General features: G+C 39.5%; 1 protein-coding gene across 4 annotated transcripts in view; it reads right to left on the bottom strand.

Moving 5' to 3' along the window:
* The window catches only part of NRP1 (neuropilin 1), a 106641-nt gene that overhangs the window by 24079 nt on the left and 61842 nt on the right, over positions 1–20720 (bottom strand). For all 4 annotated transcript variants that reach the window (XM_065731469.1, XM_065731468.1, XM_065731470.1 and 1 more), the window contains exons 7-9: positions 7698–7853; positions 4716–4860; positions 3773–4104 (exon numbers count right to left, since the gene is read on the bottom strand). In XM_065731469.1, coding sequence (XP_065587541.1) covers positions 3773–4104; positions 4716–4860; positions 7698–7853 — 633 coding nt within the window. The remainder of the gene's footprint in view (positions 1–3772; positions 4105–4715; positions 4861–7697; positions 7854–20720) is intronic.

Below are 20720 nucleotides of genomic sequence, written 5' to 3' on the forward strand. Positions count from 1 at the left end.
TCTCACTGGCATTTGTTTGATACCTTTGGTGTCTCCTGTCATTGATATTTTGTATATGGGACAAGTTATAATTTGTACTTAAACCAACACTTTTATATTATACCCATGGAGATAATAGGTCCTTAGAATGAATTGGCTGTACACAGAAATAGTCCTTTCCATGAAGTGTTTACAAGCCTGGATGGTTAAATAGAATTATTTTTAGCCTACTTTATGTAAAAAAATAACTTCAGAAGGCCCTGTAGAGAATAAACAACAAAATATTAAATGTATATAAAATAAGTAAAATTATTTCAACTTTTCTTTCTGAACATAGTTAAATTACAAATCAATAAAAATAGCTTTTTTGAACTGATTAGAAGTGCTGCTACATCCAGCTCATGGCTGTGAGGTCTGAAGCTTTCTTCAGGAAGAAGTCAGCACCTGTCTGTCCTTCATTCTGGATGAGAACAAAACCAACCCACCTACTGACCAGAGCAAATCAAAGCCACAGGAGAAACAGGCTGTACTGCCCAAGAGCACAGGTAAAACTGACAGCTACTTTAATTTCTGGTTCAGTCCTAAAAGCCCTGCTGCGTTTGCTTTACACTTGTGTTAAATGAATGGTCCCGAATCCCTTCTGGCCATTGGTTAGAGTGCCAGTCACATAAGTGTTGCAGTCACACAAGCCAGTGTTGATGGGTGGTTATCACCAACTGGATTAAAAAAAGTAATTTCTACATAAATACCTATTTATAAATTTATAAATTCCTATTATTTCTTAGCAGAGATTATAACTCTGAGGTGGTTCAAGGGGCACAGCCTGACCTCATGTTCTGACAGTGCCTGGAAGAAAGTTGTCAAGAATTCACATGCAGATAGTCTGTCAGAACTAATTAACATGCAATTACATATTATTAGATTTGAATTCCAATATAGAGCAAATGATCAAAAAAGCTAGCTATCATATGTGAAAGAATGAATGCCACTTTATGTGCAAAAAACAGATGTATCTGAAGAATCCCTGCTTCCTTTTTAATAGTAGTCTTAATAGCAACATATAATAATGACAACTGTTTTATAAAAGACATCAATACTGTAGTACTGACACATAGACATTAGAATTCAATAGGCATCTAGAATTATATTGAATCATAATTATATTGAATCATTGTCCTTTGTAGTGAAGAGCTGCCTGTGATTCAATTTTGACTGTTCATTTAAAATACATACTGATATTCTTTGTGGGGGAGGAGAGAGGAGTACATGGCAAAACTTCACTTTGTGAGCATCTTTTATATATGCTATGTCACGAACTGATTTACTTCATTACTAAGGTAAGTATAACAAATTAGCACAAAACAAAAGGGAATGTAAGCTAGCAAGAGGGAAAAAAAAAAGTTTTCCTAACAGATTTGTAAATCAAAATAAGTATGGCAGAGAAATTTAACAAGGCTGTTCCAGCTGGCAGGAAAATATATAAAATGATAAAATAAATGACCAGAGGAGGTGCAAAAAACATAAAAGGTCATCAGTTGGCAAGTAAAAGGAGGAAAGAATGGAAGAAAACAAAAGTGAACTTATGGAGTAAATTTGAGCAAGCCTACGGAGAATGAAGACAAGTTGGCTTTTGAAATGAATGTGGGGTTCTGCGTGGTTATTTGAGGATTTGAGTGATATTCACTCCTTTAAGTGCTTGAGATAGGCTAAAGGGGGAAACATTCTGCACAGTCAAAAATAGCAGAAATTGGGTCAGGCAAAGAAAAAAGAGTTATGGTAGTCCTAGGAAAGGAGCTGCAGGCATGGATGACAAGATCATGTTGAGGTGATGTTTCATCCTTTGGACACATTTCTCTTTCTACATTTAGCTTGTCATTTCTCTTCCTTTTCCTTGCGTGCAGTTGTTTGTTTATTGAAAGTCAAGACTTTAACAAAGTGAAATGATGTGTTTCATTTCATAAAACGGGGCTGTTTCTAATCCATGTTCCTGCTGTGACTCATTATAGCATTCTGTCCTATGCAGCTCTACTTACATTTAAAAATACTACATTCCAGTATTAACATTTTAAATCCCTCAGAATCCCAAATCATAGGATTTACTTAATTCTCTTTAAAGAAAACTTGTACTTTGGAGGAAAGTTTATTAAATGTCTTGAATTTTTTGGGAAGGATTATAATTAGGCCACAAGAGATTTGAATTCCAGCCTTCCTCATTCCATTAATCTTTAAAAGTTCATTTCTGGTAGTGATGAAAGCTGAGGATGGGCTCAGTGTGTTAGTTAGCACTCTAGTTTTCTTGTCAAACTGCTAACTTCTGACAATGATGGCAAGTGCTTGTATTACAAAACAGAAAGCCATGCAGCAGACGGTGCACTGCTTTGAAAGCATATGGCATTATTTTTTCCCTCATTGAGCCCCAGTGTAGAAGTACATGTCAAAACAACATCTATTTTAGAAAGAAAATGGTTAGATCCCATTGTTGATTTACACTTTCTTCACACTTTGTGATGAAGTCAAAACTCATGGTAACAAGAGAAAGGAGCTGACTGCAAAGGCTGAATTCATTTAGTTTTAATCCCCATAACAAATGATGAAAAATGATATTCAGTGAGATTAAAACAGGAGAGAAGGAGGTCCAATATTTACCAAATGTGCCTGGAAAAGCTACACCCATGGGCACACTCAGCTTTTCCATTAGAGAAATGCAGGTTTTCCCAGCTTTTACAACTAATTTTCAGATCAACACTGCTAAGATATGGAGCAACTCTCAAGGTTTCTGATTGCCAAGTACCATAATTATTTGCCTTTTGAGTGTATATTTTTGGTATATGATTCCCTGATCCTCCCAGTACTGTAGCACCAGCTCCTGAAAAGGTGCCTGCTTCTTTTCTTAAGGAAAAGAGAGGGAGGACTGAAAAAGGTTGTGCCTCTCTAGGCAAAAAATATACTTTATGAGCAACAATAGCAAATCTAGATGGAAAACAATACATAGGATTTGGGATAAATAATGTTAAACAGTGCATATTATGTTCTGAAGTGTATACATTCAAAGACAAAAAAAGACAGGTACACTCCCAGAACCATTTCTGCAGCACACTCACTTTCTGTTCCTTGGCATTTAACCCAGAAATTCATTTGACCGATCCCTGTAAATATCTTCCAGTTTCTGCTTCAACTTATGAATCAGCAGCCTGTTATTCTCAACCATGTACCAAGATGCTTCACCAACAATTTCCAGTGGTGCATTCCATCTGGGATGGGATAACGTCAAAAACCAGATCACTTTCTTTCAGTTCAGCTTCGATTGGACCATTGTAGAGAGCCTGTGTAGCTCTCAAAGCAGCCTACAGGCAGTTCAGAAATTCAACAGGTAACCCACTGGGTGAAATCCTCATTTTATAGCTTAGAAAAAAGAAGCAGAGGAAAAGTAATTCTGTATCTCAAATGAGCTCACTCACTGTCAATGTAAAAACTGCAGAGGTGACTACTTTTTTGGCTGTGCTAAATATTACCATCACATGTGATTCTGAAGTAACCTAGAGGCCACGCAGACACACTGTTCCTGTCCAAAGTCTCCTGAACTAGATGCTGAACAAACAACATTTTTGCCATAGTGGTTGATGTCATGAGATCAGCTCTTGTCCTTGGGCTTTCTACTGTTTCTACAGCAACCAATTTTCTGTCCCAGGAGTCCTACCTTTGCTTCATCCCAACCATGTGCCTTTCCTCAGGTCTGAGAAAAATGTATAAAAATTTAATGCAATATCTTCTCTATGCAAAGCATTCTCCTTACTTTTATCTTTTTCTTGCTGGAATCCATGATCATTTTCCAATCTGATCCATTGTTGCTGTAGCCAATTTTGAATTTTTTCATGAAAACTTTGTTTTCTCGGTGCTTGCCTCCTTGGACAATAATGCCCCTCACTTTCTTTTCTTCACCAAGGTCGATTTGAAGCCATTCATTTGTATATGGATGAGTAGTTGGGGGCAGTGCCCACCCTGAACGGCTTGTTATAAGGCGAGCATTTTCTGGGATCCAGTTTCTATCAACTTGAGTAGATGCAGTAATCTGAGAGTCAGGAATGAGCCCAGACACCATGCCCAGCATCCCAGAGCAAGGATAATCTACAGAGAAAAAAGCAAATGAACTGTTAATCTGAAAAGCAGTTAATCTGAACAAGTACCAAAGCAAAACCAGGCAGTATCACATCAGTTCAACTCTGATAAGCTATTTCTTATTTCTTTCTTATATGCAAAATAATCTTTTTGCATCTGTAAACAATTTTCATTTGTTCGAAGTTGCACTTCCTAGTTTTGGCAGGAAATGGAAGTACCAAAATACCTAAGTATTTCTGGCCTCATGGGAACCAAAAGGATTAGAAAATCCTATTCTATTCTATTCTTGTTTTCTTTTCTTTTTGCTTGGTCAAATAGAAGAAAAGAGTGGTGTGTATCTCAGGTATTTTGCATGAAGCTGTAAAGTAATTGAATGAAAAGTAATTACACTTTTTTTATTTAACTTCTTGAAGCCAAACTCTTAGAAGGGAATGCTGGAACAAAATTCTGATAACATTGTACGTGTGGATTGTTGGGTTTTATTTTCTTTCTCATTTTGTTTACATTTCTACATTCAGACCACAACAGAAATAGTGAAGATGTACTTCACCAATAAAAATACAAAACACAGCATAGGGACAAGCAGTTCCCTTGGTTTTAAAATTCTTCCCAAGACCTACCTGTTATCTTGCAGCCATATACTTCAAATCTCAGCGATACTCCGTTTTCCCAAGACATAGGTCTAATTCGTACAAACCGTGTTAAAACTGGTTTGGCAAAAGGTCTGTAAACAACATCAGTGGGATTGCTATTCCCTTGAAACACCTTCGTATGGAAAGAAAAGGTATATATTTGTTAGGTTTCCTTTAAATGGTGTTTAGATTTCTGTATTTTAAAGATAATAGTGACACGAGGTCTAGCCAGGGTTATTTTTGTGGAGGATGAGATGAAAGTCTTGCATGGGGAACTATTTCATTAAACTCCTAACACTATTTTTGCAAACAGCTAAGGTTTCCTTTGGGATGAAAAAGGTGTGTGGTAATATTCAAAAATAGCCATGTCCCACAGCACACCATATAACTGCAGAGCAGAGCAGGAAAGCTCAAGGCCATCAGGAGAGCAGGAACTCACCTGATCACAGCAAGGCCCTGCCCACCCCCTGCCTGTATTAACACCTTCCTAATGCCCAGGTCTCTATGTAGGCCTGACATAGACTGGTCCTTGCCACCCAAGGGTTGCAATGTCCTGGAAGAATCCCTTGCTGCCCATTTGTGGCAGTTTGATTATTCAAATGCTTGTAGAATGATGCCAAAAGCTACAAAACCTCATGCCCAAATTAAAGGTTCAGGTTTCAGTTAGACCATGTAAAAATCCCTATATGGAGTTAAGCAAAAAATCACTTTGTTTTGCTGTCCTTGGGTTTCAGAGTTTTTCAGAGTGTGTCATGTAACCCTTGCTCTGAACACCTTCTGGGCTTATCTCCTTTTTAACACATGCTCAGTCTTTCTTTCTCCTTGCATTCTGAGATGGAAGTCTATTTAAAGTCTATATAGCAGGTTCTAAGATTTAGCCTCTGTGTGTCCCCTGAGGCTAACAGTCAAATTAGATGAACAATAAGACTTCCACAAGAAGAGAGAGGATTGTACTGTTCTTTCATGTTGAGGATTCTGAAAACATGCTCCTTCCTAGCATAGCCGAAACCTTGCAATGTTCCAGTCCAAAGAAGGTGATTCAGTTTCCTGCCTCTTTCTCACGTAGAGAGGACTGGCTTCCTGTTATTTTCCATAGATGCAGTCCCCTCTCTTTTTATAGGAGGTTTTCCCATTTCTTACATACAGTGTCTGCTTTCCTGTTTGTTACTTGCAATAACTGCACTAATTTGGAGTGGAGGCCAGCAGGACACAGCTGCCAGCTCATCAGGCTCAGTTATTTCTTAAACAATTTAACATAGGAGTTTCATACACAGAAAGAGATTTTAAATGGATCTGCGTTTCTTGTCAGCAACTATTTTCTTTTTCTCTGGGAGAACCTGTTGTAGCTTTTTCAAGGTTTGCATCTGATTAAGGAAATAGATCTCTCAAGCAACCCAATTCCTGAATGTGGTCAGAACAACACTGCAGTGAGGCTTCCTTAGAATGCCAGTGGCTGCTTGCTTTTGTCATTCCTTCATCAGCTTAGTCTCCTTCACTTTTGGTTTGAATGAAGCTTTTAGAGGGAGACCAATGCACGTTTTCTTTTTTTTTCCTTGCCCTAATCAACAGCAAAATATGGTCATTTTAAAAATGTGACCATTTAATAAACCTGTTTTTTTTAATAAACCCTTTGAAAAAATAAGAGATTTAAGATCAAAGTAAGGACAGTGTGTACAATAGAAACTCATGTAATATATACTCTAGGAGAGTTTGCAGATTGAAGCTAGTAATGAAAATCAGGGATGGTCTGATTCTGAAAGAAGCGTTTGTTGAGGTTACTGGCACCAGAGATGGAAAACCCTGTGCCTTGTACCTCCTGCAGTGCTGGCTCTTCCTGTGACTTTGGGCAAGTCAGTTATTGTACCCTTCTACATCATTACACAGCGCCTGCATTGAGGCATTTGACCTTCTAAAGTTCCTTCTCATATGTAAAACCAGGATAATACCTGTCCAAGAGTCCTTCAGGATTCTTGTTTTTTGTGTTTTTACAGAGTGTTTCAAAGAAGAAAGATAAATATGTTAAACACTACTACCATTTTGATTAGATAAAAGAAGCAGACTTGGCACAACACTTAAAGATGAATAAGGGACAAACCAGTAACCAAATATTCAGAGCTAGATACGGTTACACTGATAAGAACTTAATATTACACAGCCATTCTAAGTCCTTGCAGAAGGGTCACAAAAAAGCTGTAGGAGAGGAGGAGAGACAGAAGAAAGCCTTCCACGTTGCATCAGCCCATGGCAACTGCTGGGGATGCTGCTTCCAGATGTGTCCCAGGTGAGGTGGGACGGAAGGCACCGCCTCACCAGGAGCTGGGACAGAAATGACTTCTCAGTAATGAGTGTTATGCTCATGGTAGTGGAAAACAAAGATTTTTCTTACAACTGTCTAAAGCTGTTTCATTGGGAAGTAACAGGGAGCAGATCTGCTGATAAATGGAAAGGCGATAAAAATCTATAAAAATGGAAAGATAAGCCTAATTATCTGCCTGCATGACCCCACCACTGAGATGCTTGGAAGTCTTAACAAATTACTAATGACATTCCTGCAAGACAGCAGGACTATGCTGAGGCACAGATCCAGAGCTTCAGCATATATAAAGTACTGATACATTTTCTGAAAGGCTCCCCATAATGTTTCTCTCAAGGTCATATAGGAAATTTCTATCAAACAGGGAAAGAGCAGCATACTCTGGGGAAAAAATCCAAACCACTCCAATTCTGGTGGCTACAATAAGCAAAGCAAAACCTTGCACCCCTTTCAGCTGCTGCCCACAATCGATTTCTGGGGCTCTTTACTATTGAGAAAATTGCTGCCTTTTGGATTTGGGATATTGCTAACACTGTTCCTGCTAATTAAACCTGTGATACCTTATTCCTCTTTTTTTTTTTTTCTTACTGAACAACTAATTGTAACTAAGAAATTCAACAGCCTATTCTTTGTCCAAATAAAGGTAAAAGACTTACAACAGGCTTGTTTCCCTCCTTCAGTGTAATCCAGTCCTCTCCATTGGAGCTGACATCTACGCGGTATGTTTTCAGGTAATATTCTTTCTTTGTTTCTTTTGAGATGGCTCCTTGGGTCCCAATTCCAGAGACGAAGCGAAGAAGGCCCAAATCTACCTGTGGTAATGAGCAAATGGGGATGTGAGGACAACCAGTGCATAAAGGACTGCCCCCATCCCTATGTTTTACAGAGTTAATAAGGATTTATATAAAGGAAACTGCAGTAAATTGTTGCTAATGACAGTACTAGTCTTTATTGCTAACAGTGCCATCACAGGAGAAGGGAGCATTTGCTTGCTCAGTTAGAAGGGCTACACACATGGCAAAGGATTATCTTTCCTCTATGGAGGAGGAGCTAGAAACCCATCAGCACAACTGGGCACCACACTGTAGACAAGTTATTTTCAAAGCTCCTCAAGGACCAGTCTGGTGAACAATCTTACTTAATACTTTCATTAACTGTCTTGCATAGATGCAAATGAAATTTGCTGAGGACACAAAGCTACCAGGCATTGTCAATACAGAGGAGAGCCATGCAGTGAAAGCTGAATGACCCTGAGGACTGGAGTAATAGAAACGGGATAAAATTTAATAGTACAATATCGAAGTCATGCACTTAAGGAATGATAAAAAGAATTCTGCTGAAGCCTACAAGCTCATCACTTGAAAACAGATGAGGAGAAAAGAATCCCATGGTGTACCATTTAGTCACAAGATAATTATGAATCACTGTGCAGTTTTGTTGGGAAAAAGGCAAATGAGTTGCTAGCTTGTACTCTACGAGGCATTAGCAGAAAAAAAAGGAGGCATTAACAGAAGTTCAATAATTCTGCTCCAACTGACAAATGTAGTGAACTACAAGCTTTAGAAAATAATGGCAATTTGAAATTGGTATAGAAATGAATGCTACTGTGTGCACACAAATGCTTGCTGGAGGCCATCTCTCTTCCTCAACCATTCTCTTCCTTTCCCTCATGAAATTGCACTGCAACCAAATAGAGAAGTGAATAATACCAAAATACCAAAACCAAATAGAATATTAACTCCCCCCCCCCAATTTTTTTTTATAATCCAGATCTAGGTCATCATATGGTGCCACTGAAGCTGTATGGGTGTAGCTGGGAGGATGATGTGGGGTGCAGGTGCATGAGTACTCAAGTCATCTCTGCTGGCAAGAGAAACCTTTGTCTCAGAGCACAAGTCCAGCTGCCAAATGGCTGAAACTAGGAATGAAACTTTCACACTACCTGGCTGATGACCACAGCTTTGAAACAAATGCCATTTCCTTACTGCCCTTCTTTAGCCTTAAAAACAATCTTGATTAAAATCAAATTCATCACTCTGCTTTCTCCACAGCTAGAAATTTCTCTTTGTTTCCCAAAGCAAACAATCTAAATTCAATACAAAATTACACTGTTCGCAAAATATTAATCAAAGCAATTAATTTGCTTGAACTTGTTGACCACGCTTTAGAGGCATAATAATAGGTTGATTAATCCTTCTCACGTGAATGTCCAAAGAATGTCTCAGGCCTTCTCATTATTTCCAAAGTATGCAGGATGGGGCACATACATCCCCTGTGTCCCACAGGCATCCTTTTTCCTGGATGTATGTCATATATCCAAAGGCGCTGGAGCAGTTAAATCAACATGCTCCGCATTCTCTCTCAAAAGGCTGAAGGAAGCACTATTGAGGACAGACTGGCTGCTCTCTCAATGCCCATGTCACATGCAAGTCATTCTGAAGTCTTCCAACACAAGAATAGAAGCCTTGTGTGTGACAGATAGAACTAGCTTTCAGCACAAAGCTGCTGCCCTTGCCATGGTTTTTAAGGCTGGTGAAGCCTATATGTAACATTTTAGCCTTGGTTTGTAGAGGTGAAATAGCGCAACATTTAGTTATCTCATGATTAAAAAAAAAAAATCAATCTTAAAAAAAAAATCAGAGCGCCGCCTTACAAAAACAATCAAGTGATTTAAAGTAACTGGAGAGTCTCAGATGTTAGATTGTTGCAATCTGAAAGTTAATGGGGGGAATCTGGGCATCATTGCGCTGAGCAATCTCAGCTTAACTTCAAATGCTCTCCAAACTGTACTCTGCTGATTGTAAAGTGTGCTGCGCTGAGTTATGTCCAATACCACATTCACTTCCAGACTGAAGTGCACTTGAAAATCTGGAAGTCTGAGGGAGTGCAGAGCTAAGTTATTTAAATGATCTGCTTCTCTTACAATTTGAAACAGCTCTTCAGTTTTGAAATGATTAGGGTCCCAAGCCTGTACTGTTCTGACTGATTTGAAATGATTTTAGTAGGGGCTTTTTAATATACAGTAAGTACTTCATTGTGAATAAAGTCAAGCAATGGCCTATTACAAGAGTTATAGATGTTTGAAGCTAAGTTAAAATTTAACACTTGGAATTGAGGGGAAGATTTGGTAAGTTAGTGTCTGAGCGAACAATTACAGCTACTGGCCAGTGACCACTCAGGCGCCTCAGGCTTGTGCCATCACAGAACTTCAGGTGCCCACATTTTGCTAAAGCCCAGAAGCTGATATTCAGCACACTCCCTTAACTTCTGAGGCACTGAAAATCCTAAAACCCATTTATCCCACTGCCCCAAGCAAAGCCCTTAACACAGTGAGGACTGACATCTACTGTCATACGTAAAAGCTGACAGAACTCAACAGGGAGGTAGAAATTCTCCTGCCAAAAGTTAACAGTGGACTGTGAGAGGAAGACTGTGAGAGGAAGAGCAGGTCCCAAGTTCACTGCCTACAGATGGGGAAGAGGCAACCTAGTTGTGCTCCTCGCCCCAGTAACTGTGTCATGTAGTACAGTTCTCTAGAGAAAGGAGACCTGAGATCTCCACGTGCCTGAAAACGGAATTGTAATGCTCAGCACCTCTCTGTGGTACCTATGTATGCCTGTAAATCATGCTTTACATTTACGAGTCTCTTCAAAGTAAGGTGATCGAAATAAATTATGTAGAAGACAACCTTGGAAAGTGCATAAAATACCTTAAAAGAGCTGTTATATTAGTCTTCACTAGTGATTTTCTGATGTATTTTGTTTTCTATTTTTTCAGGGTTGAAGCTCAACCATTTAAACTACTATTAACTACAGGACCCTGAAGCTACCCGAATGTAGCAGTTGTAAAGCAGAGCTCTTCTGTGCTATGGTACCCAGAGGAACCACTGCAGCAGCCCTGGCATAGATGTGTCACCAAATAGGTGGTTTGGAGGTGGTTGCTTTTTGAGTAATGAAATTTCCAGTCCTCTCAACAGTGGTCTCCGAGTGCTAATATGACCAGAGGTAACCTATTTTTCTCACATCCAGTCTTCTCCACTCCATATATTAACATGAATCTTTAACAGCTTTTTGCTTTGGACTCCTTGTCCTTTTTTTTTGTGTGTCTAGAACTTGTGTTTCATGTTAAAATGAACTGCAGAGAGGGATGGTGATGAAACAAATACTTTTGAAGATGAACATCAAATGCATTTCCCTGCAATTATTTGACATTTAACTTTCTGCACATATGATAAACAAACATCTGATATTTATTTTACAGTTATAAGTTATTGCATGCTCTATGGCTGCGATCTGAGATAGACAGTTGTCTCCAAGCCTGAAATCATGACATTTCATTTCCACGAACAGAATTTTACCTTTAACTAACTGCAGTATACTGACAGTTTGTTTTCAAAATCTTGCTCACCTTCATTCAGATCAAAAAGCTTCTCCCTTCTGGAAAATGGTGCCTTAGGGCCCTATCCAACAAACTGCTTTGATAATTGCCTGTGTTGCAGTGTGACTGCCTTTATTGGTAAGTACAAGACTGGGAGCAGACCTGTCTACAGGAATGGGCCTTGAACCTACGAGAAATGAGGAATATCTCAAGTGTGTATTTCTTCTCCAGCAGAAAAATGTTCATGTAGAAAAGATCCAGTTTTTCCTATTTCTAAAATCAATTTGTTTCCTGTGAAATCACACTGCAAGACGCTAGCTGCTTCTGCATATGAATTACTTCCTCACTATTTATACTGCAATATCTTTTAGCTTCCAGGAATATTTTTATTGCTGTCTTACTGTCTTCAAAATATGTGGGTGGGTGACACACTTGTAAGACACAGATATGCAAGAGGTGGCATGCACATTCGATTTGAGACCATTTAAGGAGAGAGAAAAAGAATAACGTTTAGCTCTGCACAATATATCATGCAGCAAATCTTAGCAAAACTGCTGGTTAATGAGCAACACACAACACTCATGGCATGAAATGAATATTGCTTCTTCCTGTTGTCATACATAACCATGTCATTGTATGGAAGACCTTGTTTTCAGAATGAAAATCCGCCTCCCTAAATAAAATACAGTCGCTGAGTGAGCTGCAGCAAGGGAGCAGTTTCACGAGCTTTTAACACTCCTACTGTAGGTCTGTTCAACAGCCTGAGAAAATAAAGGACAAAGCACTGGAGTTTGATTAACAACAGGAAGCTTTTTGTTGTGGGCATCTCTTGTGGCTTGAAAAGCTGTATAATCCATCACTTGACACAACACACCAAAGTAAATATTTTTAGAGAACTCTGTCATTTCCCTAGATAGCATACAGTGCTCTGACTTACATTAACTGTTGTGATGCTTCGCTGTTCTTCTGTCAAATATTTTAATTAATCAAGAGCTGATCTTTTTTATTTGTTGAGCCCATATTTTTTATTAGATGTTGCTGTTGTTTTGACCAATCATATACTCCCATGACGTACATATAGCTAGCAATTAATTGCTTTATTTATTGAGCTTTAAGTAAAAAAAAGATTACAATGCTAAGCAAAAACAGCACAAGTTCTAGTAGAAATTCTGAAAAGAGTTTCATTATTTTGGTTTGAATATCACTTCCAAAAGCATTCATCCCTGAAACAAATTGTCATTAAAAGAGCATAACCCCTTGATCAATGACAGGGCGTAAATATTCATCCTGGGTTTAAGTGAAAGTAGTTAAGACTGTAAACCACCTCGGAATTTTGTGTAAAATTCTCACTGATACTTGTGTCAGCTACACAAACAAAGCAAGATGAAAATGCTGCTGTTGATAGGATCTCTCCTGAGTCACTGAAGTCTTTTTCATTGACTTTGACAGCAACATCTTACCCTGAAAGCATGACATGAGAAAGCAGCTAATCATGCACTCAACTTCTAGCCTGTGCTAAACAACTGTCCTGTCAGCATGCTTTATTTAACTGATGTCTATGTGACTTGGCAAGAGTGGTAAGGTATGAACAAGAAGATGAGCAAATATTCATGCCAGAGAAGTAGGAATGCTTGGCAGCAACAAGAAAATGAACTTTCTTTAGGAGCTGAAATTTTGTCACAGTCTTTGCCCTCTGCCCAAATGCTTTTCTGAGCAGAAAAAACCTGAGTGTAAAGATTGTGTGTCTGAAGACAAAGAACTGATTCAGAGGAGCCTATCACATTGACATACTGATGCTGGAACTGCAGTACTGAGTACAGGGATTTATTTATTTATTTATTTATTTATTTTAAGAATATGATCAGTTAGTTTCTACAAGAAATAATTCAAGATGGCCAAAGGAAAGTATGACTGATAGACATAGAAGAACCTCAGTCATTGCTATGGGGCTTCCTGGAGAAAGAAAAGAAGCAGAAAGTGTAAGAAAAATGAAATCCAGAAACAAAGGGAAAAAAAGACAAGAAAAAAAAAAGGCCTCTGTCTCTGACAGAGAAAAGATAATGCTTGTGTGGGCTGTGTTGCATCTGGATTCATGGCACATTCTCCCACTCTTATGTTAATTTTTTTTGCATAAATCAGAAGCAACTAATTAAAAAAGAAATATTTAATTCTGACATGTTCTTTGAACTGGTGTTCCATCTGGTTCTGTTTGAATAGTAAAATCTGCTGTAGTTGTAAAAATTGGCAAGCAGTACTCTGGTAAAGAGAAACAAAAGAGACTCAGTGCAGCAGGTTAATACACTAGCATTTCAACTTGAGACATTTCCAGAATTCCGCAAACCAAATCGCTCCAGTATGGAAACTATAAAGATCAAATGTGAAAGAGAAATGCTGTGAGTGGGCTGGAAGAAGCACTGCCACTGGTACACATTAGCTCAGTGTAATATTTTCAGTGTGGGGCTTAGAAGGGGTCGGTTTAAAAGCAGGGGCAGTGCACTGGACCCCTGGAAGGGGCTGACTGTGTTGTAGGGTGGTGATGAAGAGTGCTCCTGCCACTCTTCATTCATTCATTCCAAGCTGCACCTGACATGGTCTTGTAGGGCTCTGATGCAACACGATTGTTATTCAGAAGACTCAGAACATACCTTCTTCTTAATTTATTTCCTACTTCAGAACTACTTAAAACCTGAACACTGCGATACGATAACAAAGAGAGGAAAATATAATAGTATTGGGATCTCTATAGACGCTGAGATCCAAGTAATCAGTATCTCATGCCATTCAAAATATCTCTGTAGCAATGGAGAGAAAGGTTGATTAACTCCAGTGGTTTAGAAAAAGATTGTTTTACGTCTTGCAGGAGCATATCTTGCTGTGAAATATTACTTCTTTAAAATGAAAACCTTTGCTTCAGCACTACATTAACTTGCAAATGGATAACCTAAGACATTTACAATGACTTGGTCAAAAAAAGAGGAATGTGAATGGCCCCTTTCTCCAGCTAAGATACTTAGGAACCCTTGCTGAGCCATAAATGAGTCAGGAACGTAATACTTTTAATTAACGTTTTCTGAATACTTATTTGTAATTTACATTTAATTTTAAACCTGAGCTTAATCCTCTGATCTGGAATGAAGACAACTATTTAGTGCAGTCTGAATGTAACCTTCTCCAGTTTGTGTTAGAAACTATAGAAAAGGGAAACTCTATAGCAATACTTGCAGAACCGCTCTTTTCTGAGAGAGGGACGTAATTGTAGGACTTTTTTTTTCCTCCCAACTGTACCAAGCAACTAATGCACAAATGGGAAACGAGTAATGCAAAGCTTTTCTATCAGACTGCCTCACACATGAATAACTGGGCTCAGGGTGGAAAACAGTGAATTTTAGTTCTATAGCATTTATTTGCAACAAAGTTCTATAGCATTTATTTGCTAGCTACTATCCTGTTGAAATCAGAGGCAGAGGCAGCAAGGCTTGATCTGAAATCTATTTTGGCACTTCAAATGTAAGTACAATATTATACACGCTTAAACACATAGGAACAACCTCTGCTTCTTCCTGTTTCACAGCATACCTATGCTAATTGTGTAGGAAACTAATAAGTGAGGGTGTGATGTGCCATACAGAACTAAACCTCTGCTTTCTCAGACCAGACAGCTCTGACTGTGCAATCACAGATGTAGAGAAAGTACCACTGAAATCACTGGAATTGACTACAAAGTTCAAGCTTTGAGTTTTCTATATATACAGCAACAAAGTGTGGAAAAAATGCCGGTGTCTAAGATTTTATATTTTTTAAGCTTAATTTCACTGAGAATTGGAAAAGGTGCATAACCTGCATCACATAGAAATATATGTATTTTCTTGCGATCAGCTTTCTCATCAGAGAGAAAGTCTCTTTAAATCAGTCAGTCATCCACAGGAGTCTGCACTCATTTATTCTCTGTTAAATGGAACTGTCAGTTTTGTAGCACCAAAATTCGATTTTCTATTTCATACACATTGTGTATGATGATTTTAATTTACTACTGGGTCACCAAACAAGTCACTGCTTTTTTTAGAATACAAGTTTCTGCTACTTTTTAGAGAAAATGTCAGGTAACTGTGGTCAGATGGTGAGCTGAAGGGACCATAAATGCTCAGAGAAAAAGGAGAGAGAGACTATGCATGCCAAGATCATCTTGTTCATTACATCCCTCATAGCTTCAGCTGTGGATGAAACCCTTCTGAGGCAGGGATCTGGAAGATCTGCTGCTGAGTGCAGTTTGGAGGAGTACAGAGATGGTAGAAGGGATGTGCAGGTTGGTGACTACCAAGACAGAGTCATAGAATCATTGCAGTTGTATGGCCATCTGCTTCAACTCCCCCACAACAGACAGGGACACCTACAGCACATCAGGTGCTCAGAGCCCTGTTCAGCCTGATCTTGAGTGTCTCCAGAGATGGGGCATCCACCACCTCTCTGGACACCCTGTGCCAGTGCCTCACCACCCTTACTGTAAAGAATGTCTTCCTTATATCCAATCTGTATCTCCCCTTTTTCCGTTTGTAACCATTTTCCTTTTGCCCTGTCACAACAGACCCTGCTAAACTGTGTGTCCCTTTCTGTCTTACAAACCCCTTCTGGTGCTTCCCCTCTGGTGCTAAAGCAAAGCACCAGGAGATTGGTTCATTTCCAGCTCTGCCCTTCTCTCAGCAAAGCCTGCTTAGACTTCTGGGATCTCATTTCCAGATTTTCGTGGGCCAAGGAACGTGCCTGGTTTGTGTACTCCCACCCTGTCTCTCTGAAAGTTGCTCTGTCTCCAGCCATGTAAAGGGCAAAGCTATTGATTTTTAAGTGCTGTGACTTTGTAAAATAAATACAGGATGTATTTTCTTAGTTAAGCATATCACTGAAAGGGGGAAAACCACTACGGACTGTTAATTTTTACAGCCTGATAACAGCATTTTAAAATTATTCTATGCTCTGTCAGCCCTTCAACCCATGGTTTGAATTTAATAGGATTTACAATGGAAGATCTGCTGCTCCCAGTGTCAAGGCTGAAAGCCACCTTAGTCTCCATTTCAATCATCTCTAACCTAAATATCACCAGTTAAAATATGCCCAGGTTTTATAAGCAACATGACAAATTAATCTTATCAGCAGTTTTGAAGGATCAACACCAGAAATGAATTTGGCCCAAAGCGTTCAATGCAGGAGGCTGCAGAGAAGAGAAAGACCAGACTGCACAGGTACCACCAGCTGCTGGGAGCTGCGTGCTAACAGAGCTCCAAGGAGGAGCCAGGCACCCCTGAAAGCAAAGGAACCCAACTTCAGCTTAACTATTTCTTGACTGTCAGCTGTGCTTTCTCTGCTGGTAGGCTTTGTTTATCAGAGAGCTCTGAAGTTTACATAATTAAATAATTACATAATTAATTACATAATTAAATAATTTTTTAAAACCTTGAACAAAAACATAGAGGTAAAGCAAAAATAGAAGTGTCTCTCTATTGAAGTATATATATATATATTTTGGTGGGAAGATGACAAATTGCTTTCTGAAGGGAATCTATTTACCACTTGGAAGAAATCTAATTTATCCTTCCACTTTACCTACTTTTCTACTGCTGTGAAAATGTCACCAAATGGGCAGAACAGAATCAAACTGGGACAGAGAAGCAGGACAACACAAAGGCAGAGGAGGCAAATGGCAGAAAATCCGGAGTGTGGATGCCAGGATGGGGAAGGACTCACAAGACTCAGTGATATTTTCAGCTTCATACTGCCGTGCAGGTGTGGAAAGAGTGAATAAAACCACACAACCGCCTCTGCAAAGCACTCAGCAGTGCGCCTATCATCTCCAGCCCAGGGTCAGCCCTGAGAGAGCAGAGACCTTTAGCTCAGTAACAACTCGGCTTATTATAACATGCCTCAGCTGCGTGTTTCTACCCAAGACTGTGTTTTTAGCCACCATGCTTAGTCATTTAACTTCTAGCCTTGAGCTCTGCTTTGCCTGCAGTCCTATACCTGCCTGGACTTGTAGATTAATTTATTTCTGCTGGACTCGGAAAAAATCTCCTTTTGACATACCTTCCCTCACCTCTGCAAAGAGCACAGGCTCAGAGGAACAGAAACCTTGGGGTAGGCAAGGCTGCCTCAGCCCACATGAGCTCTGCAGACCCTTCAGGAGAGCTCCCCTGCCAAGCAGTATGGCACAACCAACTGATTTTTTGCCCTCATGGCAGTTAAGAATATCATCGAGCAATAACAAATAGTTTGAGTCAAGCTAAAGATATGAGTATGGTGAATGGGGAAAAAAAAAAAGAGAGAGAGAAGAATCATTCTGTTCCAAATGTTTTCAAGTGGTTTTAATTTCTGTGAAAGAAAGTAGAAGGAAAAGATGCTTTCATTAAAAAAAAAAAAACAAAAACGAAGAGCATTTAGTTTGAAAAAATATTTAAAGGTTTTAATTTCTTTGCCTCCTGGAATGAACTATTTTGTGAAAGTGAGATAAATTTACAAAATTATTTTAGTAGCTGCTGATTCAATGCTTTTTCTGGACACATTTTCAATTTGCTATCTCAGCTCTAAAGGGCCATCTGTCTTGCAGCCATTGAGGGGATGTAGGTCTGGACTGGAAAGTGGATGCATAGGTAATTACGGAGTTATATACAAACAACTCCAATCTCTGCATAATGGATCCCCTGAAAGAAGTGCAACTATTATAATGATTAGGCTGGTGGTAGAGACTTGGAGGGGCTCTGCTTCTGCTGCTCCTCCATATGTTGCATGCAGGATTGCTTGAAGCCACGCAGGACTCCCCTCAGTATCAGGGCAGATGCAGAAACATGTCAGTGGGATGTAGCGAGGCTTTTCCACTAAACAGCATTTTGCACCTGCACTTCTTGGGCAGTAAGGCTGCCAGTGGTTTTACAGAACACTCTGAGCATCCCTTCAGCCTCCCCAGAGTGATAAATCTATGGCTGGGAACTTTCTGGTACTAAAATAGCTCTTAAAGCTCTTAGAATAATAAAAAAAACCTTCATACTTCGCAGGGTCCTTTTTAGTTCTCCCTCTCCCTCTTGTCTAATTTCAGTACATGCCTTTGAGAAACTGTACCATTTATTCCCATGTCACAGTAAATAAAGGTATGAATGCATCCTGCTGGGTCAATTAACCCCAGTTCTGCACTGTGTCACAGTCTGAACTGTCTGTGATTTCCAGAAAGGAATATTCTTTTGTCATTCTTTGCCCATGTGCAAACGTATGTTAAGACTATAAGATAACTGTAACACTCTTCCACATAAAGCTAACTGCTTTTTATAATTGCTGGAGTACAGTTACAAACTGTAAAATGATATGAACCAAATACACGACTTGTATTCTGAAGTGGTAGGGAAGGCAAAGGACTGGCAGGTTTTGTGCTTTCATGTCAGTGTGCTCCCTAATGATGGGCAAGCCCCGCTACGAAGCCTCTAAGCCTCAGCTCTCAGGCAGTCCTTCAAAGGCTAGAAGTGGGTTTCCGAGGTTTCCCAGGTTTCACATTATTCTATGCAGAAATACGATGTACTTCACTGCAGTATCAAACTCCAAAAGAAGCAGAAATAATAGCAGTAAAAATAACAGGCATTGTTGATTTGCACTTCCTTGAGCTTTCATGTGAAATATTTAGATAAGCTTGCTCAGGAAAGTCAACCTGAGCAGCTGCCTGATGTAAGAATAAACCTGTTAATGAAACAAATGTGCTGTGCAAAAGAAATATATAAATACTGACTGCATTTTTAAGTGAATACCTGATAAGGAAATAAGCTATGACACAGATGAAAGGTCGAGGCACCAAATGATAAACTGTGATTATTTTCAGAAGTGCTGCAGGAATAAATCTATATTAATCTATATACCAGTTTACATCAACGATGCATGTTTCTGGGTTTCGCTTACAAAGGAGCAAGTAATAAAGAAGGTAGGTTACTGCAAATTTAAAGGAATGAAGACAAATGTGGAAGAAAAATTCCACCTCAGAGGTCCCTCTCATTCTGTTGAAGCAGTGTATACATGGAAGTGTTTTAAATCAATGGAAGTATATTTTCCTTGCATGGGAGAGCTCGTGTTAAATAAACAACTGATATTTCCATCAGTGGAAGCGAGGGGATCCCCCAGGTTGCTTTGTGAGGAGGCCCGTTCTTACTCCAGAGACCTTACTGCTGCAGAATGTAGAAGGATAGTTTTACACTGGGTTGGCTGCTGTTTTTAGGGCCGGCTGGGCTGGAGGATGGTCCTGTGCAAGCCTTGGTGCCTGAGGCACGGTGCAGGGAGGAGGTCTGGGGGCCTCTTGGGCCAGGCTTGTTCCCTGCAGGCCTCCAAACTGGCCACCTCATTCCATTGCCTCGCTGGAAAACCTAGCAGTACAAATTTGGGCTGGATCAGACGTTTCTGTCATGTTAGCCAGAACACACAATATGGAATATATCTTAGTGGACGGCCCTGTGTCAGCTGCAGAATGACAGATAATACCCAATCCAGAGTATAATGTCTATTTATGTTCACCCTCTGTTAACCTTTCTGAAAAAATGTGAACTGGCAGTGTGTTTATACCGGGTTAGTGCCTTTTGTCTTATGGCTGCAAAGTTTTGATCTGGTTCTAGATTCTTAAAGCTGGATTTATGGTTTTGTTGAACTCCAGTCATAATATGAACTGAAGATGTTTTGCAAACACATCTTTGCTATCTGGGCAAACTGGAGGTCAATGAGTGACAAACTGTGCCACCCAGAAACTATCACTCAGCTCAGTAGGAGTATAAAGATTCATGCTATAAGCATCAGGAGAAATGTTTTGTTAGAAAGCACACAGATGCTGCAGTAAAAGTACCCAGAAGGTGTTGTTCCTTGTGGGTTTGAAAACCCACATCATTAAGAGAATTGATGATAGCACAGGTTCCAGTGACCCTGGTAAAAGGCAATCAGTTTCCCTTCAAAACCACACACACTTGGGGCTCAAGTGTCTGCCTGCAGCCCTGCCCATGTGGGCCACTGCCACCACCCATATGGCCTGGAGATGCAAAGGATTACTATGCACAGCACCTATGGCTCCTGCTCAAGGGCTTCAAAATGCAGTAAGTTCTCTAATTGCAAAGATTTCACGTGTTGCCTTTTCATATGAGCGTAAACATAACTGCTATTCTTAAACACAAACATTAAATATACTCTGTAAAAGCACAATTACTGCTGCCATGGCAGAAATCAGTTGTCCCTTTTGAAGGAATGCCTTGAAAATGCAATCATAAAATCCCTGCATGTTATGGATTTCATTAAGATTGTAC

The sequence above is a fragment of the Cyrtonyx montezumae genome, unplaced genomic scaffold (genome assembly GCF_038088225.1).
Source record: "Cyrtonyx montezumae isolate F1298 unplaced genomic scaffold, pur_monq_1.0 scaffold_14, whole genome shotgun sequence".
Lineage (NCBI taxonomy): Eukaryota > Metazoa > Chordata > Aves > Galliformes > Odontophoridae > Cyrtonyx > Cyrtonyx montezumae.